General features: G+C 37.9%; 1 protein-coding gene across 4 annotated transcripts in view; it reads left to right on the top strand.

The window, feature by feature from the left end:
* Positions 1-25,756, top strand: part of SOAT1 (sterol O-acyltransferase 1) — a 45,931-nt gene extending 20,175 nt beyond the window's left edge. For 3 of the 4 annotated variants that reach the window (XM_070746668.1, XM_070746669.1, XM_070746667.1), the window contains exons 3-16: positions 3,746-3,804; positions 5,060-5,190; positions 8,519-8,578; positions 10,220-10,327; positions 10,914-11,196; positions 13,916-13,994; positions 15,237-15,318; positions 16,951-16,996; positions 18,384-18,513; positions 19,295-19,392; positions 20,459-20,557; positions 21,277-21,412; positions 21,947-22,092; positions 22,741-25,756. In XM_070746668.1, coding sequence (XP_070602769.1) covers positions 3,746-3,804; positions 5,060-5,190; positions 8,519-8,578; positions 10,220-10,327; positions 10,914-11,196; positions 13,916-13,994; positions 15,237-15,318; positions 16,951-16,996; positions 18,384-18,513; positions 19,295-19,392; positions 20,459-20,557; positions 21,277-21,412; positions 21,947-22,092; positions 22,741-22,797 — 1,514 coding nt within the window. In that variant the 3' untranslated portion in view covers positions 22,798-25,756. The remainder of the gene's footprint in view (positions 1-3,745; positions 3,805-5,059; positions 5,191-8,518; positions 8,579-10,219; positions 10,328-10,913; positions 11,197-13,915; positions 13,995-15,236; positions 15,319-16,950; positions 16,997-18,383; positions 18,514-19,294; positions 19,393-20,458; positions 20,558-21,276; positions 21,413-21,946; positions 22,093-22,740) is intronic. The other variant, XM_070746670.1, reaches the window with a different exon arrangement.
* Positions 25,757-27,325: the final 1,569 nt, after the last annotated feature.

Raw genomic sequence — 27,325 nt, 5'->3', positions numbered from 1 at the left:
GTGTGTATGAGAGGAAGTGTAAGCAAAAACAAACTGGTATAGGAAAAAGTAATAATTAGACTGAACAAATTATGTTTTTTTTTCATTTTTGGTGTAATTGCTACCTTCACTAGAGTAGCAAAGTATCACAATAAATATTTCAGGCTCCAGTATTAATTTCTAAAGTAGCTAGGTATCTGCAAGGCAATTCAGAATGAGCAAATTTTAACTGGGTTTGCCAGGACTTTTTGACAGATAATCATGATTCATAAGTGAGAAATAGATAATACTGGGAAGTATCTACGAATTTTGATGTAATAAAAGAGGAATGACCCTAATTTGAGAGCACATGGGGATGGAATCATCTTTGAATGAAGTTTGCACTCCCTCTGTTCCAGGGGTGGGTTCTACTTACCTTTCCCACGGATTCACATCGCAACAGAAGTGCATGTTTTATGTGTGTATGTTCACTTTGCTTGCACACATGCATCACTTCCTGGAAACAACACTTGCACATACACAATACTATAAAAAATCTTCTGCACATGAGTAAAAGCAAAAAACAAGATGGCACCGTCAATATACACTTGGTGTTCTGCTTTCTTGTTTTTCCTGTGACCCATCCTATTTCAAAGATGTGGAACCAAGCCAGAGAGAAGCCATTTTATTGCTGAGATTGAATTTGAATCCGGACCCATGTGTTCCTCTGTATAAAATATTTTCTTCTTCAGCTCTTTGCTTCATATTATCTGTACGAAACCTTGCAACCTCATACTCCTACTGACAAGCATATTTCAGGCTTTTTAAACAAAGGCCTTGTTACCCGAGGTCAATGCTCAAATAGACAGAGATTCATTAATCATATGGGAGGAAGGTCACATGTTTCTTGTAAGTGATGACTTCAGCAAAAGACTATGTGTTCTAAAGTTTCCAGCACAGTGATTCATTTATGGTGGACCTTGAACAATTAAGTCGACCAAGTCCCTGTCTCTTATGGTTTTTTTCTCCTAACACTGTCACTTTAACACCAAGTTATTTTGTAGTATTGCCTATCAGTACTGATACTAAGCAAGCTCTCATAAATCTGTGCAAACATGATAAGCACTGATATACTATCATAGCACATCTTTTTCCAACCTCTCTCTTCCCTATACAGAAAGAGAGAATGAGAGAAAGAGTATGTGGAGTGAATAGTTTCCAGAGTAATTTTTTCCCTTTCAGTTTCAACTATCATATCTTAAATAAAATAATGGATTATTAAATAAAATAATGGATATACAGTACTGACAGTCTGTAGAGATTCTCAGTATCCAGGTCATGGTTGTCCCATTGTGCTTTTTCAGGAGGCAATTGGACTTTCTTGGTTTTTCTTTGAAGATGTTTTCACTTTTCATCCAAGAAGCTTCCTCAGTTCACTTCTCATTCAAGAAGTCCACTACCCTGTCAGAACTGAAGTAGGTCTTGGATGAAAAACAAACATCTTCAAAGAAAAAAAACCAAGAAAGTTCAATTGCCTCCTGAAAAGCACCTTTTGGATATATCTGCGGTCTTAAAAATAATTATGCATGCTGGCAGGACAAAATATTTTCAGAAAGTTTTATTCCTAAAATCTGTAAACATTACATAAATACATGTAATGGCATGGTTTTATATTATATTATTTTATAGTGGATATAATCTATTCAGGCTTTGTTAATCTTGAACAGATTTACATGGGATGCTGAAAGTTTATCCCATGTAGGAAATTGTACTAAGTTATGTTTTATCAGCAATCATTCAGTCTTAAATATTCTCCTAAATATGGGCTTATATATACACATGTGTATTTTATGATATTGTAAAATGAATGGAATAAATTGTCACCTGAACAAAAATGTATTTTTACAATATGATGCTTAATTTCCCATTACAGCTTCTCCACTTCTATAGATTTAATTCTATACAGTCATACACTTATAGACACACAGCCTCTCTTTCCCATAACTAAGATAATAACAGTTTCATATTTATAGTTTTTCCTCATCCAGTGCTATAGTTTGTTCATTTTTGCATTCTGTATATGTCCTTAAGAGAACCACTATCACTGAGGTACAAGTGGGGAAAGATAGTAAGAGCTCTCTTTAACAGTTATCTGTTAAGATGTCTTTTCCCAGTTATAATTGTACTGATTATTTTAGATTGTCAATTTAATGATTGGATTGGTGGTCCATCCAGGTCACCTTAGCTGTATATATTATGCAGATATAAAGAAATGGTCCTAAAGATAAAGCAGCTAAATATCTTGCTAGATATATATAGAATATATTGTATAATATTATGTAGGTGGGAATATAATAGCATTAACATGGCTTACGTAATTTGTAGTCGTGAATTGTATTAGAGCAGAGATTTAAATCATTTGTGCCCTTTGCAGAACTGGTGTAACATAGAGACCTTGGAAAATACAAAAGAGTTGCAAAAGAACAATCATTTCCAAGATTTGACATTCTATCAGTTGTTTGTTTCCTAACATTCAAGGTCTTTGTGAATAACTCCCAAGAATAGTTAGAAGCTAGCAGTCTTCCTACATAAAAGTACAATTAGTTAAGCAAGTGGCTAGAAGAATTTATGTATTACATGCTGACTTTGTGGGGAATTATTGTGCCTTGAGAGTGTTAATATGACTCAGCTTTTAACTCTTAAACAGAGTATGGAAAAGTAGTATCAGTTGTACTTAACATTTAATTCTGCAGGTAAAATATAAGAGATAAACATATCTACCTTGTATTTAACTCATTTACCTCATTTGTTCAGGGTACAAGGCTCAAATGCGCTGATTTGGAAACCAAAGTACTGTATTCTATTTTCTTGGCTGTTTTATAGTGATGGGATCTGGAACTATTTTAACACAACTAAAAAAATGGAATAGTCAAATTAATGGCTTTCTTTATAAGAAATGTTCAGAAAAAATGTTTCAATTGCAATTTCATTCTTGCTGAAGAATGTTCTAATAGCAGTATGGTGGGCTTTTGGGAGTGGGACAAATACATTTTATACAGTTTTTGCAATAGCATATTTTATGTAAGCAATAATTGAAGATTGGGTCCTATTTTTAAAAAGCCATGTATATTATATATATTATGTATATTATAGCTTTGAGACATTTAAAAATCATGAGAAAATGACGTCTTGGACATTATTGACATAATATAAATATATTTTATTTGTACTACCTGAGCCTGTAAAAGTGGAATATACTGTATATGCTAATACAGTATATATAAACAGCTAATTCCTGCTATATAAAAAACCAGAATGTTGGGGAGAAAATTTGGCTAAAATCATGCTTTTTGATATACAGTATATGTGGGTTTTTTTCTTTTTTATTAATGCCTTGAGTAGTTCTTCAAAATTTTCTGTGCCGGTTACTTTCAGTTCTTAAGCTTACAGACAGCTATTTTTCTATAATGTATAAGAACTCCTATGAAGCAGGGAACATTTTGACTTTGGAAGTTATTTTTCTGATAGATAACAAAAGAATAAAATTACCATACTTACTTACACAGGTGAATGCATAATTGGGGTGGGTGGGGATGGGCTCCAATTTCCTATTTTTACATAGTATACTTTTAGATATATTTTTTCCTGCATGAATGTTATATTTATGTTTTCATGATATGTAGTCCGAGTCTGCGGAGAGGGGCGGCATACAAATCCAATAAATAATAATAATAAATAATAATGGTTACAATTTGAAGACAACAAAGCATGATTTGTTTTTCCTCAGGTCGAATTGATGTTGATCATGCAATAACAAGAAAGATGCGACTCTTAACAGAAGCAGAGGTAAATATATGTCACCAACAAGCTTTTTGGAGTTATATATTGCTCTTCTGATCTGTTTAAAAGCCAGTTAGTCTGATGTCAGATTCCCCAGTCTCATGTTCTAAGATCTATTAACTTCAATTCTCAGAATTTCCATTGACCATGTTACGTAGAAATTGTGGGGATCCGAGGGAATTATATTGGTGTTAGAGAATGGTGTGCAGGTAGACCTTGACTTACAACCATAATTAAGCACAACATTTATGTTGATAAGTGAGACATTTGTTAAGTGTATTTTGCCCCATTTTACAACTTTTCTTGCCACAATTGTTAAGTGAATTATTTCAGCTGTTAAGTTGGCAACCCCTTTGTTAAGTGAACCCAGCTCCCCCATTGTCTTTGCCTGTCAGAAGGCTGCAAAACTGATCAGATGACCCTGGACACTGCAACCATCATAAACATGAAGCAATTGACAAGTGTCTGAATTTTGACCAAATGGCCATGGGAATGCTACAATGGTCTTAAGCGTGAAAAACGATCATAAGTCATTTTTACTTAATGTCATTGTAACTTTGAGTGGTCAGTAAATGAACTGTTGAAGTAAAAAACTACCTGTATTAGAAATGGCCACTTTTTAAATTGAGAAAAACTTGGCAATTTGATTTTTAGATTTAAAAAAAGCAGCTCATGTTTTTATTGTTTTGTGTGTAGAGTTAGACAGCAAACAAAGCTTTTTTAAAAAAAATCCCTGCCTTTCATGAACTTACTGAACTTGAAAGTTTAAATTCTTTGTTTGTTTGTTTTTGGCAGGTCACAAGCCAAAGTTAAACATTAACCTTTCCTCCTTTTGTTTTAGAATAAGGGCTGACTGTTGTTTTTCTTCTTTTGTTACAAAGTAATAATGCATAAAAGAAAATTGGTGTCAGAATTCTATAAATGCATAAACATTTCTAAATGAAAGATTTTGATTGCTTTAGATCTTTTTAAATTCAAAGAGTTAAAGGATTAAAAGTCACAATAGTGTAGGCATCTGACTCCTCAGGAACAGACTTCATTCATAATTTTTGTATATATGTGTGAAATATGTAAGTATGGAAGACAACTAATTATATACTGATGCTAATTATATTCTAGAAGATATCTCACCTAATAGTTTTATAGTTATAAAGTGTAGGTAGGAAAGGTCCCTTATTGAGAATGTTTGAGCAATCAGTTGTTTGGGTGAGATGCTGCTTTAAGTGATTGTGATTCTATTCTTTCTCTCAAATTTTATCAGCAGTTGAAGCCAGCATTCATGAAAGGCATGGAGAAGCATTTTAATGAAGTTGTCAATAGTTTGGTTGCAAATTCTGTGCTGCCGGAATCTTCCCCAGCTGCTTTTCCAGAGAAAGACAGTCTCAAAATCAAGTATGATGGTTCTTCACTCAATAGACTTAATTTCTTACTTGGTTTCTTTACTTTAAAAAAATATATATTTTATTATTTTCAGAGACAAAACAAAACACATAACACAAAAAAAGGAGCTGCAATTGCTCCGCTCAAAATAGAAGTCTCCATAATAAAAAAGAATTTTTTTGTTAATTAGATCATTTCAAAGGAAAGAAAACACCGACTTCATATCTCTATTTATATACATTTCAGAATAGTAAATTTATATAATCTTGGATTCATTGAGAATTTCTTCTATTCAACCAAACCCTATCCCAGATTTTATAATACAGTGATCCCCCGCTCGTTGCGAGGGTTCCGTTCCAGGAACCCCCGCAACGAGCGGGTTTTCGCGAAGTAGCGCTGCGGAAGTACAAACACCATCTGCGCATGTGCAGATGGTATTTTTACTTCCGCAGCGCTAGCGAGGAGCCGAAGATTGAGGACTCAGCTCGGAAGCTGCACGGGTGTTTTAAAAGGTCTCCGCCGGCATGGGGGGCTTCTTAGCACCCCCCCAAACCCGAGTTGGGGGTTCGGGAGGTGGGAGGAAGCCCCCCATGCCGGCGGAGACCTTTTAAAACACCCGTGCAGCTTCCGAGCTGAGTCCTCAAGCCAAGCGCAGAAGTTAGCCTTGAATCCCTTTGAATCCCGCCGCTTCTGCTGGATACGGGCGATGGGGGGGCGAGCTGCCACAGCCCCTGGCTTCCGCGCTGCTCGTCCCACCCACCGTCCGTATCCAGCAGAAGCTGCTGGATTCAAAGTGCTGCTGGGAGCCGCAGGCGAAAGGAGCTCGGGCATCGGAGCGCGGCGCCAGGCATTGTTCTCCGGACCCCGCCCGCTCAGCCCCGCGGCAGCCCTTTCCCTCTCCAGGCTGCGGGCGGGGTCCGGAGAACAATGCCCGAGCTCCTTTCGCCTGCGGCTCCCAGCCCACCGCCTGTCTCCTGCTGCCCGGTTTAGCCAGGACACGAGCGGCGAAATGACTTGGAGGAATGTGAAGCTGAAACCATTCCTCCAAGTCATTTCGCCGCTCGTGTCCTGGCTAAACCGGGCAGCAGGAGACAGGCTTTGAGTTTTGGCTGCGGGGGGAGAAGTAGACTTTCCTAACTCCCTCGCCCCGCAGCCAAAACTCAAAGCCTGTCTCCAACGCGCGCTACGATCTTCCGGGCGAGCCAGGCTCAGCGGATCAAGGCAGCCGCTTGGGCCGAGAGGAGCCGGCCTTGATCCGCTGAGCCTGGCTGGCCCGGAAGATCGTAGCGCGCGTTGGCTGCACCGGCGGCGAAATCGCTCGCCGCTGCAGCCAACGCGCGCTACGATCTTCCGGGCGAGCCAGGCTCAGTGACGGAAGGCAGCCGCTTGGGCCGAGAGGAGCCGGCCTTGATCCGCTGAGCCTGGCTGGCCCGGAAGATCGTAGCGCGCGTTGGCGGATCAAGGCCGGCTCCTCTCGGCCCAAGCGGCTGCCTTCCGTCACCTGATTGCTCTTCGCCGGCGGGATGTAAAGTGCTGGGGTGGGGGAGTGTCCTGACAGCCCCCCCACCCCAATGCTTCACCTCCCGCCGGGCAAGAGCGCTCGGGTGGCAGCTTCTTCTAGATACGGGCAATGGGCGGGACAGAGAAGCGGGGAGAATCAGGAGGCTCCTTTGGCAGCTGGGGGCTGCCCTGCTTTGTTGTTTTGGCTGCAGCGGGTGACAGGCAGCCTCCAGCCGCCAAAGGAACCTCCTGATTCTCCCCGCTTCTCTGTCCCGCCCATCGCCCGTATCTAGAAGAAGTTGCCACCCGAGCGCTCTTGCCCGGCGGGAGGCGAAGCATATGGGTGGGGGGGCTGTCAGGACACCCTCCCACCCCAGCACTTTGCATCCCGCCGGCAAAGAGCAATAAGGCAGCAGCTTCTGCCGGACACGGGCAATGGGCGGGACAGAGAAGCGGGAAGAATCAGGAGGTTCCTTTGGCGGCTGGAGGCTGCCTGGCACCCGCTGCAGCCAAAACAACAAAGCCAGGCAGCCCCCAGCTGCCAAAGGAGCCTCCTGATTCTCCCCGCTTCTCTGTCCCGCCCATTGCCCATGTCCGGCAGAAGCTGCCTCCCGTGCCGATGTTCCCCGCCAAGCCCAGTTCGGCTTCCCTGGCTGCTTGGCCGGAGGGGGGGGGGGCTCGGCCAAAAGGGGCTGGAGACGCAGCGATTTGCCTCCCGCCCCTCGCCCCTGTGCCACCGGCACGTCATCTTCCCTCCCAGACAAAAAGGCCGGCCTTTGGGGATGAAGGGGTGTGTTCAGCTCTGCGTCTCCAGCTCCTTTCGGCCAAGCCCCCCCCCCCCCCCCCCGGCCAAGCAGCCAGGGAATCCGAGCCAGGCTTGGCAGGGAACATCGGCACGGGAGGCAGGAGACGATCGGGCGACCGGAGCAGCAGCCAGGGAAGCCGAGCCGCGTATGGCGGTGACGGCGGCCGTCTCCTGCCTCCCGCGCCGATGTTCCCCGCCACGCCCGGCTCGGCTTTCCTGGCTGCTTGGCCGGGAGCTGGATGCTGGTGGTGGCGGAGGAAGGCGAATGCGGCTTGGAAGCTGGGAGGGGGGCAGAATATGGGAGGAGAGAGGCTTGCAATAGAGGGTGGAGGAAGCGGCCATGGGAGGGCGAGCTGCCTCAGGGAGGAGGATCGGGCGGGACCAGGTGGGGGCTGGAATTTCTCCGCCAGGGCGAAGGGCGGGCGAGCGGGTGCTGGGGAGGGCTTCTCGCCCTCCCGACAGCAAGAGGGGGGAGCGAACGGCGTGGGCAGGCGAAGGGCGGGCGAGCGGCAGCGAGGAGTTTGCGTGGGCGGTGGGGAAACTCCTCGCTGACGCCAGCAAGAGGGGGAAGACCCAGGGAAGCCGCTGCCATCTACGCATGCGTGCCCGGCACGCATGCGTAGATGGTATTTTGACTTCCGGGTTGAAAAATAGCGAAGTACCCTGTTCGCAATGGTTGGGGACGCAATAAACGGGGGATCACTGTATTCCAACACTTCTTGGTTTTTCAACCGCCTCGTCATCATGTCCAGTTCTGCACATTCAATAATTTTCCTGATTACCTCATTTTCTTTTGGTACTTCTTCATCTTTCCATCTAGTAGCTACTAAAATGTGCATTATCAAATATTGTATGTCTTTTTTATATTTATGTGATGCAATGCCTATTAAGAAAAATTCTGGAGTTTTCCTAATTTCCTGATGTGTAATTTCTTTTAACCATTTTTCTATATTATTCCAGTATGATTTGGCTTTCTGGCAAGTCCACCATTCTTTACTTTTTTAAAAAAAATCGTGCCTGTTCCTTTCTTCGCAGGGGAACCAGAGCATCGCCAGAACATGGAAAAGTTTTTATTCCTAGAAAGTCTCTCTTGGAGTGAGTATCTTTAATGAGTTTGTATAGTACAGTATTTACTATTGCTTCAGTCCACTTTGAAAATGTGATTAAAGTTCTCCATTTTCTGTGTAAGTGTCACCTGTCTCATTTTTTATCATCTTTTACATCATTGGCTGAAACTAGGCATTTGGTTAGCTATGGTGTGCCTAAACCTCCAGTCAGAAATGACCACAGCTTATATTCCCTGCTTTTCCCTTTAAAGCTGGTTTCCTGTCTAGATGTATGTATATATCACTTGGTAGTGACTCCTAGTAGATGGCTACCAGTAGATATTCTGATAAAATTTAAACCAATTAAATAAAGGATTCACAATTAGGGAGGAAATGTGTTAACTAGACTCAAGAACATATGTTGTGTAGGTCAGATTCTTTTAGTCCAATATTGTCACCTCTTGAAAGGTAGCAATTGTTCGGCGTCTTAGACAGAAGCTATTCCTCTACTATTTGATGCTTTAAAGTGCAAATTAAGTATCATTAATTAATGCCGCTTCCTGTTATATGTACAAGTAGTCTTTGATTTATAACTATTCGTTTAGTAACTATTCAAAGTGGCAGTGGAGAGAGGCAGCATACAAATCCAATAAACAAACAAACAAACAAACAAACAAACAAACAAACATGATTTATGATTGTTTTTCACACATGATAGTAGCAGCATTGCATGTGATCAAAATTTGAAAGCTTGGTGACTGACGTGTATTTACGAGAGTTACATGGATATGAGATTATTTTTTGTGACCTTCTGTCAAGCAAAGTCAATAGGGAAGACAGATTCAATTTACTAACTTTGTTAACTTAACAACTGCAGTGATTCACGTAAGAACTGTGGTAAGAAAGGTCATAAAATGGATCAAAATTCACTTAACAACAGTCTTGCTTATCACAGAAATTTGGGGCTCAGTTTTGGCCATAAATTGGGGATTACCTATAACTCAGGCTACATATAGAAGCTACAAAAATAGTTGATATAAAAATTTGATAGTCTGTTCCCCATTTTCTCACTTCTGATAATAATTATGAATCATATTAAGTATGAAACGTTAGTGGTGCCATGGTTCTCTGTTGCATCCATTCAGAAGCCATTGTCTGAAGTACTTTCAGATTTCTAGATTCCTTATCTATCAAAGAGCAGAGAAAATGAGAAACTAGGAATAAACTTTACAATCCAGCTCATTAGGGTGGCAAATTCTAATCTATGTTAAAAAGTTATAGTATGGGATATGACCCATCTAATCTTTCACAGGCTGAAGACTTATAGACAAGATGTAGATTACCCCAATGTTTCTTAGCCAGCACTGAGAAAAACATATCTAGAGGTTAGTAGGTCAGTGAAGCCTGACTTAATTTGGTCTTTGAAGTGTAATCTACTTTGAAGGTTTGCTCAACTTTGAAATGTAAGCAATATCTGGTAGGGAGCAATGGATAGCACTCACTCACTCATTATTTGTGTGGCACTTATCCACAAAGATTCTGAGTGCTTAACAATCTTTATGAGGGAAGGGAACCAACTAGAATATTGAACTTGCAATAATGTTTTTAAAAATCATAATGACTAATGTTTTCCCCCTTTTTTCTACAAATTTCCTAATTTTATTTTATCCCATTGAACTTCTTTTCACAGTGAGTTATTTGAAGTGAATCATATCCGGACTATCTACCACATGTTTATTGCTCTCCTCATTTTGTTCATCCTCAGCACACTTGTGGTGGACTTCATTGATGAAGGAAGGTAAGGACATCTTGAAAACGTTAACTGGAGGCAGGGTTAGTACTGCATTTTGGCATTTGACACATGGATCACGGGCACCTCTTCTCTCTTATTGAATAAATTTTGGAGGGAGGAATGATTACCCACCCAACTCTTTTTTTGTAGAGGAGGAAAGCTGCAGAGAACCCCATGATTATAGAGATTGCTACAACAAAGGCACTTTGCCAAGGATGTGTCCTTGACAAGGTTCTGCAATCTGTCCTTGAGTTCCTTGGGTACATTTGAATGATACTGTGTTTGTTGTTTGATATTTCTCAGTGTGGCATCTGCTAGATATGATGTCTAGGGCTAATAGAAATTGTAGGCCAACATATCTGGTCCATACTAAAGTAATGAAGACTGCTTGATATTATTAGTTGTATCTTAAAATTTCTGCCTACTTATGGGTCTTTGTATTTTTTTTAAATAATAACATGTAAAATTATTTTGTCAGTCTTGATTTTAGCAGTTCCTAATTCCTCTCCCCACCCCCAATCACATCCAAATATTATATTTTTACCTGATGAATGAAGTTCCATTAACCTTTTCTTCTTTCATTTTTTTAAAGGCTTGTGCTAGAATTTGATTTCCTCGTTTACTCTTTTGGCAAAATTTCTGTCGTCATCCCAACTTGGCTTTGCATGTTCTTCTCCACGTTACTTGTGCCCTATGTCCTCTTTGTTCAGTGGGCCCAGGGGTTCCATAGCTCCTCCCACAAGATCATCCGTTCCACATTATTTGGGGCACTGTTTGTGATTTTCCAAACAGTTTGTCTTGGATTTGGACCATCTTACATTGTATTGGTTTATGATCTACCACCAGCCTCTCGTTTTATAATTATACTTGAACAGGTGAGTTTTGTTATTTGCAAAGTGGATTTAAGGAATTGGGGTTGTATGTTTTTAAATCTTAATAAGTTATTATTTTTTCCCCACAGAAATATGTAGATTATTTAAGGTGACAAATATAAATTCTTCTTTTGTATGTGGGCAGAGATTTACCTCTAGGATCACCCAGAGGAATTCTCTATGCATCTGGTGGGTAAATTTTCCTGAATTTGTTCCCTGTTGAAGGCCAAGAATGGTGTAGGCCTATGGAGATCTCTAAGGGAATTGACTTACCTGGTTATCTGGGAATGGTTTGAACTTGTTGGACCCAAGGATATGGACAGAGTTCTTGGGACAGTAAACACGATCAACTCTGAAAAGATCTATGCTTTCCTGGCTGGTCAAGGCCACCTGCAAGCTGTGAGCTGACATGGCTGGATTAATTCATCCCTGAAGGACAGGGTTTCTCAGCACTCTTTAAAAAGGTCTTTGTGAGTCCTTTATCCCACTCAGTTTTGATTGGGAGCAAGAAGTCCAGTCAGTGGTCTGGACTTCTTAGTGGTCCGTGATCCACAAAGCTCAAAGCTTTGTCTGTTCCTCTGCCCTCCTTTGTTCACTCATGCCTGGTCCTTTCCTGCATGGACTAATGTGTTCTACTTGGGACTACCCTTGAAGAGTATCCAGAAACTGCAGCTAGTGCAGAATCCAGCCATGTGAGCAGTGATGGGGAGTCTGAGGGACTGTGCTTGTAATGGCTCTGCTTCATGAGTTACACTGACTGCCAGTTTGCTGCCAATTCCAATTCAAGGTGTTCATCATGATCTTTAAAACCCTTCATGGCAGGGTCTTGTCCCAAATACATTGAGTCTTTCCACCTGGTTAAGCAAAGAAGATGTGTTATAATACAGTAAATCCCTGTTGGTTGAATAATTTTGACTGGGTGGGGTCTAAAAAGAGAACCTTGTCTGCCCCTGGCTCTGCCCTTTGGAATATCTTGCCCTCAGAGGTGAGGTTGATCCCACCCCAAGAGATGAATACCTGCTCTGCTGATTGGTATGGCGATTGAAGAGTGACATGCAACTCTGAGGGTGGTTGGTGGCCACCTTTTAACTTACTTAAAAAAAAAAAAAAGCAACCTTTTTTCTCTTCACTGTGTTTTAATTTTGCTTTCAAATATGTCACTTTGATATGCTGCCCCGAGTCTTTGGAGAGAGGCGGCATACAAATCTAAGAAATTATTATTATTATTATTATTACCGGTATATGGTTTTATGGTTTGTATTTGTAAAAGAGTTACTCGGATAATGAGATAAGGTGTGTGAATAAGTAGTGAATTATATAAACATGACTGTGACAGAAACCAAACCTTTGAGAGGATAATATTCTTTTGAACTATACACCTAGTATATGGAATTTGACCATTAGATTATGTAAATAGATTCTCCATGTCCTTACAAAACTAATGTATTGCGACATTAGAAAGATGAAATGTATGGCCCCATTCACTCAATGGATTGAAAATCTTGCTACCCATGAGTGGTTTCTCTGCAGACAATTAGACATAGATTTTATACAGACAAGTGTAATGAAATATGAAACTCACATAAAATATACAGTAGTAGGTTAAAAAAAACATTTATATAAATCTAGCAAAAATTAATATATATACTTGAATAATATTTATACTACATATGTATATATAGGTTTGTAACTTAATTGCTAAAATGATATACAGGTAGTAGTCCTCAACTTACAATAGTTTGGTGACCATTTTTCACTGAAGTTACAAGTTACAACAGCACTGAAAAAAGTGACTTACGGCCCATTTTCACACTTAAGACCCTTGTAGCATCTCCATGATTACACGGTTTACATTTGTATGCTTGACAGCTGATTCACATTTATGACAGCTGCAAAGTCTCAGAGACAGATGATCCTTTTTTGTGACCTCCTGACAAGCAAAGTCAATGGGGAAAGCAGATTCATTTAACAACTGCAGTGATTCATTTAACAACGGTGGCAACAAATGTTGTGAAATGTGGCAAAACTCACTTAGCAAGTTTCTCACTTAGCAACATACATTTTGGGTTCAATTGTGGCCATAAATTGACGATTACCTATACTATATTTTCTTTCTTTTCTTTTTTCTGTAGTATTTTTCATTTTTAAGCACTTTTCATGTGTAGTTTTTCTATGTACAGTATTTGTATTAAGAACAGTCCCCTAGATTTTCTTTATCTAAATTGTAATTGCATACCATTGGGAAGTTAACTTCTTGATCTTCAACTTTATCATTAGATAGTTTTATTGTTTGTGTGTGCATACACATATATTTTATTTATCTACATAATTCAAGTAATTTCGGAAACCATTATAACCACAATTACAAATTTAGACACTGATGCCTTGATATCATATCATCCTATTCTACAAGATTTCCTGCATCAAAATTTGGAGCATGTTGGAACATATTTAGAAGATGTTCTTTTGGGGAAAGACAGCAGTATGCTGAATTTACACTCTAGGATGGATAGCATCTGCTTGAAAACTGGCTCTTTCTTGATATAGCAGATAAACTTTTCAAGATCTTTCCTTGTGATCATGGCTTAACACTGTAAAAATTTGAAAAATTTGATATATAGCATGTATTTTTTTCTCTTGTCTCATTTTCTCTTGCATATTTGCCCTTTTCCTTCCATTTTATTATTTTTTTTGAAACAGATCTTATTTGTTTTATTTATAGGTACGTTTTGTGATGAAAGCTCACTCTTTTGTCAGGGAGAATGTTCCCCGAATAATCTCTGCTACTCCTCAAAAGTCAAGTGAGTAATTATCCCTTGCACTAATTCTATACAGGTATAAAATTCCTTGCAACTTGCAACTATTCATTTAGTGACTACAAAATTACAATGGCATTGAAAAAAGTGACTTAAGACCAGTCCTCTTATTTACAACCAACACAGCATACCGCAAATGATAAAAATTTGGGTGCTTTTGGCAACCAGCATATTGTTATGACGGTTACAATATCCCGGGGTCATATCACTGTGTGCAAACTTTCCAGTGGGTTTCTGACAAGTAAAGTCAATTAATTTGCTTAACAACTGCTTGATACACTCAACAACTGCAGTAATTGACTTAACCCAGTGCTGGTGGGGGGCACAGTGATGCCACGGGTGTGTGTGTGTGTGTGTGACCCTGGGGAACATGCTTTTTTTTTGCCCCAGGGAGTAGGACCCTGCGACGGAGGTAGCGGTACAAATGTCAGGTAGGATGTGCATCCTACTCCCTACACCAAAACCCCCCACTTGTACCAGTACTTCTGTCTTATTCCTCGGCATTGTGTCCAGGGCAGCCAGTTCTAAGAAAATGTCTCACGAAAATGTCAAGAAGTTTGATTGAACTCTCAAGACATTTTCTTTATAATGGGCTGCCCTGGACACAACACCAAGGAACGCGACGGAGGTACCAGTACACGTGTCAGGTAGGGCGCGCGCCTCACAGTGGGGTGCAATTTGGGGACTAGTTACAGTGATGGCGGACAGTTGCGGGGGGGCGCAAAATGTTTACTTCTTCCTGGGGCATGGGGTGTAACAGAAAATAATTGAGAAGCACTGACTTAACCAAAGCAAAAAATCACAATACCAGATACTACTTCCTTAACCCTCACCTTGCTTAGCAATGGAAATTCTGATCCCCATTGTAGTCATAAGTCAACGACTACTAGTGGCAAGTGTCAGGGAGAAAACCTTCTTGTCCTTTTTGCTGTTCTGGGAGTAGCACTCTATTAGATGGCCAGTGTTTCTCAACATCAACAAATTTAAGCTGTGTGGACTTAAACTCCCAGAATTCTGGGAATTAAAGTCTATACGGTTGAATTTGAGAAACATTGATAACAGGACTTGTCTAGTGGGCAGAACTGTATGAACTCTTTAGTTCATACTAAATAAATATAATTGTACTCAGAATTATTAAGAGCAAGGAAGAAGGTGGAAAACATGAGTTTATTTTTGTGTATATGTTATATGTATTGGTTCCAAACTACTGTTTTCTTTTTCTTCCAGATTCTTTTCACCTTCCTAAAATTTCTCAGTATCTGTATTTTCTTTTTGCTCCCACTCTTATTTACCGAGATGAATATCCCAGGTAATGAATAACTTTGCATGTGGCAATTTCATTTCTGTTTTGAAAGGATTCGTATTATATGCTCTTGCTTGTAGTATTGCTAATTTTTAGCCAAGATACAACTAGAGAACCAGTTTGGTCTAGTGGTTACAGCACAAGCCGAGAGAGCAGGAGATTGTGAGTTCTAGTCCCACTTTAGCAATGAAAGCCAACTTAGGTGACTTTCAGCCATTCACTCCCTCTCAGATCAACCCACCTCACAGGATTCTTCTTGTGGGGAAAATAGGAGGAGGAAAGTATGTTGAATATGTTTCTCTGCTTTGTGTTATTGGTAAAAAATTAAAGTGGGATACAAATTAAAAAGAAAACACAAGCCTGTTAATTTTTTTCTTTAGGTGTAATTTTTACTAAGTATTTTAATTGCAGTAATAAAAACGAATACAAATTAAACCTACAGAAAAAGAATAGTATGAAGAAAAAGTACAAGAAAAAAGAAAAATATGCTAAAATTTGTAAACTTTCAAACTGCACCGCAACTATTAAACAAATTTACAAACCTTTCACCCACTATAAAGTTACAGATCTTCATCCCATGTCCCATTCCTTACCTATAAACAAATGTATAAAATACCAGTTTTTAATCCACTGTCTACAAATAGTCGTTAAAGGGTGGCCACTACTTTCCAAATATATACAGTATAGATTTTACTTTAAATTTAATCAAATAAACCAACTTTATATTCTTTTAGCCTGTAACAAATTTAGTTCTAATTCTATGAAATATTGTTGAAGGATTTGAATGCTCTTCACCTGTTTATCGCATTGTATATTAAAGAGTTGCAGACAATCAATGGAATGGAGACTACCCGTTATGGTTGCAAGTTGTGATAGTCATTTAATGACCATAATTCCTACTATCTGCAATAGTTAATCAGAGAATGGAGTGCTTTAGGGGTGGAGGAAGTTTTTGGACACCTAGCAGCAGGCACTGGACTACTTGCCTCAGACCTCCCAGGGCCTCTCCTACCCTCTGAGATACTACATGTGTTACTTCTCACCCCATAGGATCCCCTAGGCCTTGGGCCTGCTTTTGCTCCAATGGGTGTCTTCAGGCCTTGGGATAAGTGACTGGTTGTAGACTACCTTATTTTTATCATAACTTTTGAATTAAATACATTGTGCAACTGCATTAGTAAACATACTTTTTATGAGCAAAGCAAAATTATTCCACATTTCATTTATTCGACCCATGCTTTCAGTCCCCCCAAAAGATGTTGAACTTTGAATACTAACTGGTTATATGAAGCCTTCAGATCTTGTTTTCATATTCTTTTGCCTATATATTTCTACCAGCATTTATTCATTTAATTACTTTTTTAAAAAAATCAAAAGTATAACAATATCAATAATGATTTGTCATATTCAGAATAAAAAATGCCCAATGTTTTGATGAGCAAATCTATCATATCTATCAAATTTATTTACATTATATCATTGAAATTTTGTGATATATTCTTATGCTGCAATTTATTTATATTGCGTTTGCTACAATCAATATCTAGGTAGTGCACTTATTTATACTTGCTAAAAATATGACATGGAATAATACCAAACCATTTGAGAACTGAAAATGTGATATCATACTCTTTTTAGAACACCCACAATACGATGGCGCTATCTGGCCACCAAGATTGCACAGGTTAGTGACTTTTCTTTACCTGACATGCCCTTGATGGAAAACAGCCCTTAAACCAAAAAGTCCTTATTAGTTGTCTTGCTTGTGTATATCTATATCACTTTATTTTCCCCTGCTATAAATCAGAGCCTGTTTTGTTGCCTAGTGGCTTCTCTCAGTTAAGCCAAATTGGTTATAACAAGCCCAACATAAGATGCTGGCTTATACTAGCCTACATGATCCGGTGTCGTTCATGATCTGGTACGCCCTTGATATATTGAAATTACAACCAGAATTGGAACCTTTGTATTACTTTGAAATTGGCAAAAAGAAAATGGTTGAACAATTTCTGAATCTATTTCCAGAACCAGTCGTTTAGTATTCATTTTCAGAGTCCTCAGAAACAATAGAAATAATGCTAGAAAATGTTTAGAACCATCTTTATTTTCAAAGCAGCTGTTTCTTTTGTGTTTATTTATTTATTTTATTTGTTTTTCAAATTTATAAGCCTCCTCTCTCCTGTTGGACTCAGGGAGGTGTACAACAGTAGGAAAACTTGAAAAGTTGAAAATTTAAAAATACCCCAAAGTAAATACAATAAAAACTAATACAAAAATTTAAAATCCAATATAAAACAAGCATACAACCATCAGTCATTCATACTATTGGCCAGAGCAGAATGCTATCATTTAATGGGCCCAGGCTTGCCGGACAGGCGTGTTCTTAAACTTCCAAAGTTTGCTTCATACTTTGGTATGATATTTATCAATATCCTGAGAAAATGCACATGCACTAATAAAGAGCTGGAAATTCATAGCTATTCTGCAGCAAAGCTGAGGTATTTTAAAATAGAATATCTCCCCGCTCCCATCAGTTCTGGCAACTTTGCTAGTAATATGTGGGAAGGGTCCCCTTCATAACTAGACTTTCCTTCCTTTCCCATTTTCCCCCTTTCTTTTTAGTTATTAAACTTAACACCGGATTTAGTTATTATTTATTATTATTACAGTATTTTAGTTATTAGTTATTAAATCCGGTGGCAACTAAAATATTAGACAGTAACTCACCGTTGAATCCATATCACCATTTGTTTATATGAGTCCAGACCACCAACATACCTAAGGAAGGGTGATCACAAGCATTCTGGAGCTCCACCAGAGGCAACTTCTAGAAAGCCTCTCCAGAATACGGAATTGTAGCCTGAGGCAACTGGAGAGGTTCTGTAATATTCTTTGCTTATAGAAGTATATAGCCTACATCTAGAACATCTAGATTCTAAGCAGCAGTAAAATAAATGAAGGTCACTTGACAGAGATGGATGGTCAACAGTTGTTTTCTTTTCAATTTGCCCTGTGATTCCTTCCAAATTTCTCTGATTATACAACTGATTTTGGTTTCCCCCCTTATGCAGATACTTGGTTCATTGTTCTATGCTTACTACATATTTGTAAGACTCTGTATTCCAACATATCGGAATTATAGCCTGGGACACTTCAGTCTACGAGGACTAGTTCTTTGCATCTTCAACTCTATTCTTCCAGGTGAGCTCCTGTGAATCAGCCTGTGGACCTTTCCTTTAAAGCTTTTAAATCCAATGCAATTTCAGATGTGGTATGGCTAACAGATAGACACATGTGGCAAGTTAGATGTGTGTTAGCAAATGACCTCTCGAGGATTAGAGGAAATAAGAGAAGCATTATTTCTTTGACGGGCATTTTGTACCAAAAGGACATTAGCCATGGGCAGCCCTATACTTTTTTTTAAAATAATGAAAATACAAATAAGCTTCTACATTTTTTGCTCCTATAATTTTCTTGGGCAAAGGAGCTCCACCTTTAATTTAAACACTTTAAACTTTTAAACCATGTATAAACCTGGATATACCATACCATGGCGCATCAAATTCTGCACCATTTTATGCAGCAGTTGGTGACCAGAGATTTTACATAATGAACCTCTTTGAAATTGTATTCCAATTACCTATACAGTATTTTGTTCCTGGAAGCATTTTGCAGTATTTCCTTTTTTCATATTTAACTTTCATCCTGTTTCCACCATTTGCAATTTCTCCCATTCATTCTCCTGCTTCTATATTGACTTCTTCCTGTAACAGCTTCCTTCTTAATTTGCTTTTTTTGGGGGACGGGGGATGGGGGACGGATGGTCTTATACTCCAAAAAATTCTTTAAAATGACAGGCCATACTTGTTGTTTTCATAGGTATCGTTAGGCTATGTAGAACAATGAACAGATTGAAGGTGCAGCCTGTTTTTAACTTTTAAGTTAAAATTAACTTGCTTTTTTTTCTTTATCTCTTACCTAGGTGTATTGATTCTGTTCCTGACCTTCTTTGCATTCCTTCATTGCTGGCTTAATGCTTTTGCTGAGGTGCTCCGCTTCGCTGACAGAATGTTTTATCAGGTAACTGAGGCCCAAAGTGCATAGTCTTGCCAGCCTTTTCTGAAGAATTAACTACAACTGTACAACTGCAACAAATTGGCAAGGGGCAAGAAGGGAGAGATGCTCATTTAAAAAGAATTATATGTACTTGTGCTATATGTACATTTGCACAGATATGCACATGTATGTTATGCATTGAATTGTTTGTTTGTTTGTTTGTTTGTTTAGGCTGACTGACTGACAGACATAATTGGCACATGTGCATTAGACTGTCTGTTACTATGTTGGTAGTTTGGCATGGTTTTATCCAGGAAGAAAAATGCTTTGTTAATCTTGGCAATTGCTGAAGTCTTTGAATGGCAGATGATCTTAACAGAATCTTGTTCTGAATCTGCTATGTTTTCTTTAAGCTTGTAGCAGTTTTTTGTGTAGCCTAAAAACAATGATAAAAAATAGTTTTTGAGCCATAGCAAATCTAATTTATAGTACTTTCCCTACAAAGATCTAATATTCTTCAAGGAGACAAGCCCTAAAGAATATGGTGAGATCTTTTGAAATCTGTTCCTTATATTGCATGAGTTTTGTGAGGTCTTCCATGTGTTTTGGAATCACATCTCATCTAATTCTTGTTCACTGACTATTCCAACAAAATCGAATGGATCATTTAATCCAACAGATCTGGAAACATCAAGTTCAATGCTTCCATTCTAAAGTGTTTCAAAACGATAGAAATATAAGTTGCAACTGTTTTAATTTTCTCTTTGTCTTCCTTTGAGTTAGTCTTAATTCCTGTTGACTTCCTAGACTAGTCCCTGCAGCATTCCTGGCAAGGAATTTTTGGAAGAGGTTTGTCCTTGCCTCCTTTGTGCTTAAGGTGTGGGACTAAAACTCACAGGTTCCCAGTTTTTGGCTTAGTGCTTTAGCCATTACACTAAACTGGTGTAAAGTTGCAACATGTCTCAACTTACAGATTTTAAAATTATATTTGTGGTGCTATTGAAATATTTGAGAAGCAGCAGATCCTTGTTATAGCAGTCCTCAGTTCTGAACTTCATTCTCTGTTCTTTTTTTTTTTACACCTTTTTAGGACTGGTGGAATTCTACATCTTTTTCAAACTATTACCGAACCTGGAATATCGTGGTACATGACTGGCTGTATTATTATGCCTACAGAGATTTCATTTGGGTAAGCAGCAGACTTATAAGTAATTGACTCATTATGTTGATGCCAAGTAGCCACTTTAGGTTTTCTTCAAGATTTTCTATCCATGGGATTTTCTGGATAAAATACAGAAGGGGTTTACCATAGTCTCCTTCTGCACAGAATGAAATGAGAGTCTCTAAAGCGATTGTTGTTGTTATTATTATTATTATTATTATTATTATTATTATTATTATTATTTATTGGATTTGTATGCCGCCCCTCTCCACAGATTGCCTACTCCAGCTTCTTATTATATCACTTCTGCTAGGTGCCTATTTGCTGTGGCTGGCAGCTGGGATGATAGTTAATGTATGTAGTCTAGGCAGATATTCTTAGCATTCTTCATTCATCACTCCCCAGGAACACTCTTCTTTCATAAGAAGTCAGTACATCCATACATTTTGAATTTAATCATTTTCTTTTTGTGTGTTTTTGATAAACATTTGTATTTAAGTACAAAACTTGGAGTGGGAATTCTCCAAAGAAATATCACATGTATTTATTTTGTGCTATATTTGCACCATTTTCTTCTAAAGGAACTCATATTGGTATGCCTCCTGATAGAAAATAATATTTTTTTAAAAAAATCTACATTTATAAATTTATGTACAAAGTGCTAATAGGAAGTTTTGGATGATTTTCAGAAGCTGCACAATTTTTTTTAATCACTGACCATCATTTCTTTTGTTTATCAACCTCAGTTCTTCGGAAAAAAATTCAAAGCAGTTGCTATGCTGTCAGTTTTCCTGGTTTCTGCTGCAGTACATGAATATATCCTGGCCATTTGCTTGGGTTACCTGTATCCAGTCATGTTCTCCTTGTTCCTGTGTTTTGGAAGTAAGTATTAAATATATCCTTCAGCAGTATAGCAAAATGTTGAGGAAAAAAATAATCTGAATAATAAATAGGTAATTTGCAATATGTCATATAGTGAGGTTCCAGCATGGCTAGTATTTGCAAACTCTGATCCAGAAATCATCTGAGATCTCATTTCCTCATTTCCAGAGCCAGTTTTGAAGCTGAGGGCGAAGTTGCTTAATGTGAATATCTTAGGTATAGAGTAATTATTGAGGACAGTTAGAGTGAGTAAAGTCTGTTTCTGATTTGCTGGAGACCATTGTGAGAATAGAAGGTGGAGGAGGGGAGAGCAGAGTGTAGAGTGAAAGGAAATCTCTTCCTCCTCTTAATAATTGTGTCTTTTGCCTTTACTTTTCCCATATTGCAGTATAAAATTCAAATTACATTGTTAATTTTCAATTTGGACAGATTAGCCTTGTAGTGTTTTTTTATCATTGCAACAATGTTCTGATGCATTTGTGTCTAGAAGGGGGAGTAGAGTTTGCAATTTAAATGGTTGTTTCCTTCCTTCAGTGGTTTTCAACTTCATTCTCCATGACCGGCGGAAAAACCCCATTTTTAACATCATCATGTGGACATCTCTCTTCCTTGGCCAAGGTGTCCTTATTTGCCTTTACGGGCAAGAGTTATATGCCCGTCAGTATTGTCCCAGGGAAAATGTGAGTAAATCTGTTTGTAATAAGAATAGGTTCATTTACTGTTGAGAGCCATGAATTTAGAGACAAGAGCTACACAAAAAATTATATATGCATTGTGAGTTTCTCAGCTGGCATTCCAGGTCTAGAAAAATTAATATCATGCATTCTTGGAAGGTAGGGCAGGAAGGTAGCAAGGAACTAGGTATGTATGGAAGTTAGTAATGTCTTCATTCTACTAACTTCTTAGACTCTCCACTAGCTTTAGGTTCCACTCAGTCGAATAGGATTGTCATCATCTCTGTTGTGGTATGCAGTACCAGAATACATTGCATAAGTGCATGATCACAAGGAGAGTGTGTGTGAGTGAAATGTCATTGTATAATTCCCATGTCTGATACCGGGACTGTAGATGTTTATAAAAGCCTCTGGACCCAGGTAGATTTGGTGTCCAGTCTGGACAAAGTTTGTCCAGACTTTTATTAGCAAGGAGGGTCTTGTAGATTTATAAAATCCTAGGGTTCTCTAGAAATTTTTTGCATTTCCAGGTTACCAAATGAAAATATATCTGGGTTATTATGTGAATAAATGTGGTTTATTGGGTGATGCTATACAAGGCAAAATATTCTATAATTTTTTGCCTAACATTACTGTTCCTCTTGTGTCTTCTAGCCAACTTTCCTGGATTATGTGAAACCACGTTCTTGGTCTTGCCCTCTTAAGATATGAAGACCTCTGGGAGTTGTCTTTAGAACCAAGATCTTTAGTCAAAACTCTTTAGTGAAACAATAACAAATTGGATCCAATAATATAAATGAGCTGAGCCCCCTTTTTTTAAAGGAAACTATATATTTCTGGAAAATAATGGCATTTTGGCGCACAAGGCAGCTAAACCTGTACAAGGTCCAATAAATTATTTTCATTCCTAGCTATTCCAATATGAGCCATTTCCATGCTGGTCATGAAATCTGCTAAAAGATTAGTGAAGAAATTTCTAGTTAAGTTTTGCCTATTGCAAATAGTTCCCTGTGTAATATTCCTTTTACCCGTTGTTTCCTTTAAAAAGTAGTATTGTGTGATCTGGATAATAATGAGTACTTGAGTAAGTCTTCTATCAGAATCACACTTGAAATGGGACATTTGAACAGTATTTGTACTACAGAATGAATAGGCCAGCTGCTACTTTTGTCCAGAACCTGAGAAAGATATTGTATATTCATACTGGGCTTAGGGGAAAAAATAAGGAACAGTTAAGGTACCTTTACAATTTATTTTATTTCTTAAACCACATCGTAAAGGATTGCTGAAATATGTTACTGAGAATCCTCTTTGGTGATGAGTCAAAGATATCCCTCCCTTGTAAGTGAATGTATTAATACCTGGTTTAGATCACCTGTCACAAGTGGAGTTTTCATGTATGTGATTTCAAAAGATGCAGCCATGCAACGAATATTATAGCACTTAGCAATAACACAATACTGCTTCATAGCGCTTTACAGCCCTCTCTACAGAGTTTTCAGAGTCAATATATCGCCCCCAACTATCTGAGTCCTCATTTTACCCACCTCGGAAGGATTGAAGGCTGAATCAACTTTGAGCTTGGTGAGATTTGAACTGGTGAACTACAACCAATAGTCAGCAGAAGCAGCTTGCAGTACTGCACTCTAAGCACTGCACCACCAAGGCTTATTAGTCGAAATTGTAATTTGGCCTAGGGTAAATAAACATTGGGTATGATCCAACACTGCTTTGAAGGGTAAAAATTTATCAGTATTTTCCTTACACAATTAAAGTAAGCCCGGTGTTATTGGCTGTACTATCTAGTACTTCCTTTGATGCTTAGTTTCTTAATAATATGACAAAACAGAGTAGCCATTTACTACCAGGTTCATCTTTTAGTTTTTGAACTGTTAACAGAAGAACCTGTTAAGTACTAAACATATTGTAAATTATGAACCATGGGTGGTGCAGTGATTAGAGTGCAGTACCGCAGGCTACTTCTGCTGGTCATTGGCTGTCAGCAGTTTGGTAGATGGAATCTCATCAGGCTCAAGGTTGACTCAGCCTTCCATCCTTCCGAGGTCGGTAAAATGAGGACCCAGATTGATGGGGGCAATATGCTGACTGTGTAAACCATTTAGAGGGCTGCAAAGCACTATGAAGTGGTATATAAGTCTAAGTCTATAAGTGCTATTGCTACATTGCAAAGTTATAGCAAAGTTATCAGGGATAGCCTTGTGAGTTCCATTAACATTCAGACTAGGACTAGTTTCTGTAATAATGATGTGTTCTATTGAATATAACAGAATTTTAAACAAAATGTGTTAAAACTTTTCTTCTCTCTTTGGTTTAAGACCAATTTAAATGTGATATTAATCCAGTTAACAGTTGTATGAGATTTTTAAAGAGAAGTTGCCATGAAAGGTAGTTTTTATACTACCTTCTTTTCCTTGTTATGATCCCAGTTTGAAGAATTTGGAACTGAAACTCTCTTTGTTTACAATCATAGGCAGTTTCCCCTTCTATTAATAAAAATTCACTCAGCTGACAGATCTAGTTTCATGTATTAGATTCCTGTGAGTTGGTCTTTCTCAACTATGAGCATATTTTCAGTATTAACTGTTTTACAAACATCATAAATATGTGGCTATATGCCCATTGTTTTTGTAGTCTTATGCCCATTATTTTTACATTCATTATTGATTATCACTGCAGTGATACAGAACATAAGTAGTATTGAAGAATTGAGAAAAAGCATTGACTTGGAAAGTTTCAGTGTTCCAGTTAAAATAGCAGTTTTCTCAGTAACATTCCTTTGAAAGTAATAATGGGATGGATTAGATATGGAACACCCTGAGACATATTTTTGCCAATGTGACACATAATCACTATATTGGTAGCTGACAGAACTTAATTCCCTAAAGGGCTGTTATATATAGCCTGTAGATAAATATTAAGAGAACTCTGTTTCACCAATTAGTGTGAACTATTCATAAGGCATTAGGGCTGTGACTGAAGTAAATAAAAAATGTTGGGAGATGGGGAAAATAAATACAGTCTGTATATATTTCATGTCTTGCCTTACTTGATTCATGGTTCTCTAGTGCATTATATAGATGCTGGTGGTTGTTCTCTTTGTTTTGTCTAATTTTGTCAAACTGAACTCATACTTGCATTTGTTTTCTGTAGTATAACTTTAATTATTTAACTAAAGTGATTTAATTCAACCACAGAACACTAGAGTCAACTATTTTTCAGGATAAAAAAAGGAACTTAAATAGTATTAAAAGGGCAACTGGAAGATTTTCATTCTGCAAAAATATTGTAAATACTCTGTTTTCTGGAAATTAAACAGATCTTTTTCAATACTCCGTTTTTAAAAAATTCTTAGAAGATGACAAACTGAAAGAAACCTTAGAAGATTTGATATAAGATATACATGACTGATATAAATTGAATCATTAAATTTTGTCATTTTAATAGAACTAGTTTCACACTGAAAGTTTTCACATTCAAACCAGCTTTTCCTAAAAAAAATCATTGTATATATTTTAAGAATTGCTGGCACGGAATGCTTGTATTTATATTTGGTAATTATGATATGGACAAATCAAATAACATTTACAGAAAGAATACTGAATTTGTTATTTTGAAATAAAACTTGTGTTCTTCTAAATTTATTCTAAAATAAGTTTTGCGTCTCTCTTTAATCTTTTATTTCTTTAAAAGACACAAATTCAATTTTCTGTTTCTATCCTAAAGTCAAACTATAATATGACAGAAACTGTAATTAAAGAATACAGCATGAAGACAGCTTGCGGATGGGAGATGATGTACCTGTATTTACAGTAATGATGCTGAAATGTATCAAAACTTGCTAACAAAATATTCCAGCCCACAAGCACAAACATTTAGTGCAAGCTGTAATGACATCATAGGTCATATCATTATATTCAGTATATGACATGCTTCTCATTTCCCTTTTTAAACATGCCCATGTATGCTAGCCCAGCTTTTGCAAGCCATATTACTAAAGTTATATACCGTATATACTCGAGTATAAGCTGACCCGAGTATAAGCCGAGGCACCAATTTTTGCCACAAAAACTGGGAAAACGTATTGACCCGAGTATAAGCCGAGGTTAGAAAATGCAGTGGCTACTGGTAACTTATAAAAATGGAAAACAATAAAATTACATTAATTGAGACATGTTTTAGAATATTTATTTTAAAGAAAACCAGTAAACTAGCTCTGTAAATTTAAAAGAGGGTAAACAAATTAACAATATTAACAATAAATTAAAAAGTAAAAAAAGTAGCTCGATCAGGAACAAAGCTAAAACCTAACAGTTAAAATCCTTCAAAACTGGATTCCTTCTCATCATTAATTGGATTTACATTATTGTTCTGTTTTTATATATGCTGTGAGCCACCCTGAGTCCTTGGAGAGGGATTGCATACAAATCCAATTAAATAAATAAACAAACAAACAAACAAACAAATAAATAAGTGTATCCAAAGAAGAGCTTCAGCATTAGCTGCTGTGAGGTTATCAGCATAGAAAACCAGATAGATAGATAGATAGATAGATAGATAGATAGATAGATAGATAGATAGATAGATAGATAGATATAGATAGATAGAAAGATAGATAGACAGACAGACAGACAGAAAAATAGATAGATAGATAGAAATAGATACAGATAGATAGATAGATAGATAGATAGAAAGATAGATAGACAGATAGACAGACACACAGACAGATAGAAAAATAGATAGATAGATAGATAGATAGAAATAGATACAGATAGATAGATAGATAGAAAAATAGATAGATAGAAATAGATACAGATAGATAGATAGATGATAGATAGATAGATAGACAGATAGATATAGATAGAAAGATAGATAGACAGACAGACAGACAGACAGATAGAAAAATAGATAGATAGATAGATAGATAGAAATAGATACAGATAGATAGATAGATAGATAGATAGAAAAATAGATAGATAGAAAAATAGATAGATAGAAAAATAGACAGATAGAAAAAGAATTCCTGTCTAGCTCTGCCTCATAACACATTATTAGATCCTATCCAAGCAAGGACAGCAACTACCACAAAATACCATTTTTTAAACAGTTTAAATCCTTTCAAAGGAGGGGGAGGAGAATCTGACAGCAGGGGGCCTTTTTAATCCGACTAAGGACAATGCAGACAGAGCAAAGAATAGTTACTCACCATTGCTTTTTCCCT

The sequence above is a fragment of the Erythrolamprus reginae genome, chromosome 3 (genome assembly GCF_031021105.1).
Source record: "Erythrolamprus reginae isolate rEryReg1 chromosome 3, rEryReg1.hap1, whole genome shotgun sequence".
In the NCBI taxonomy this organism is placed as follows: Eukaryota; Metazoa; Chordata; class Lepidosauria; order Squamata; family Dipsadidae; genus Erythrolamprus; species Erythrolamprus reginae.
Note: the sequence above shows the minus strand (reverse complement) of the source record. Positions and strands in the feature narration are given on the sequence as shown.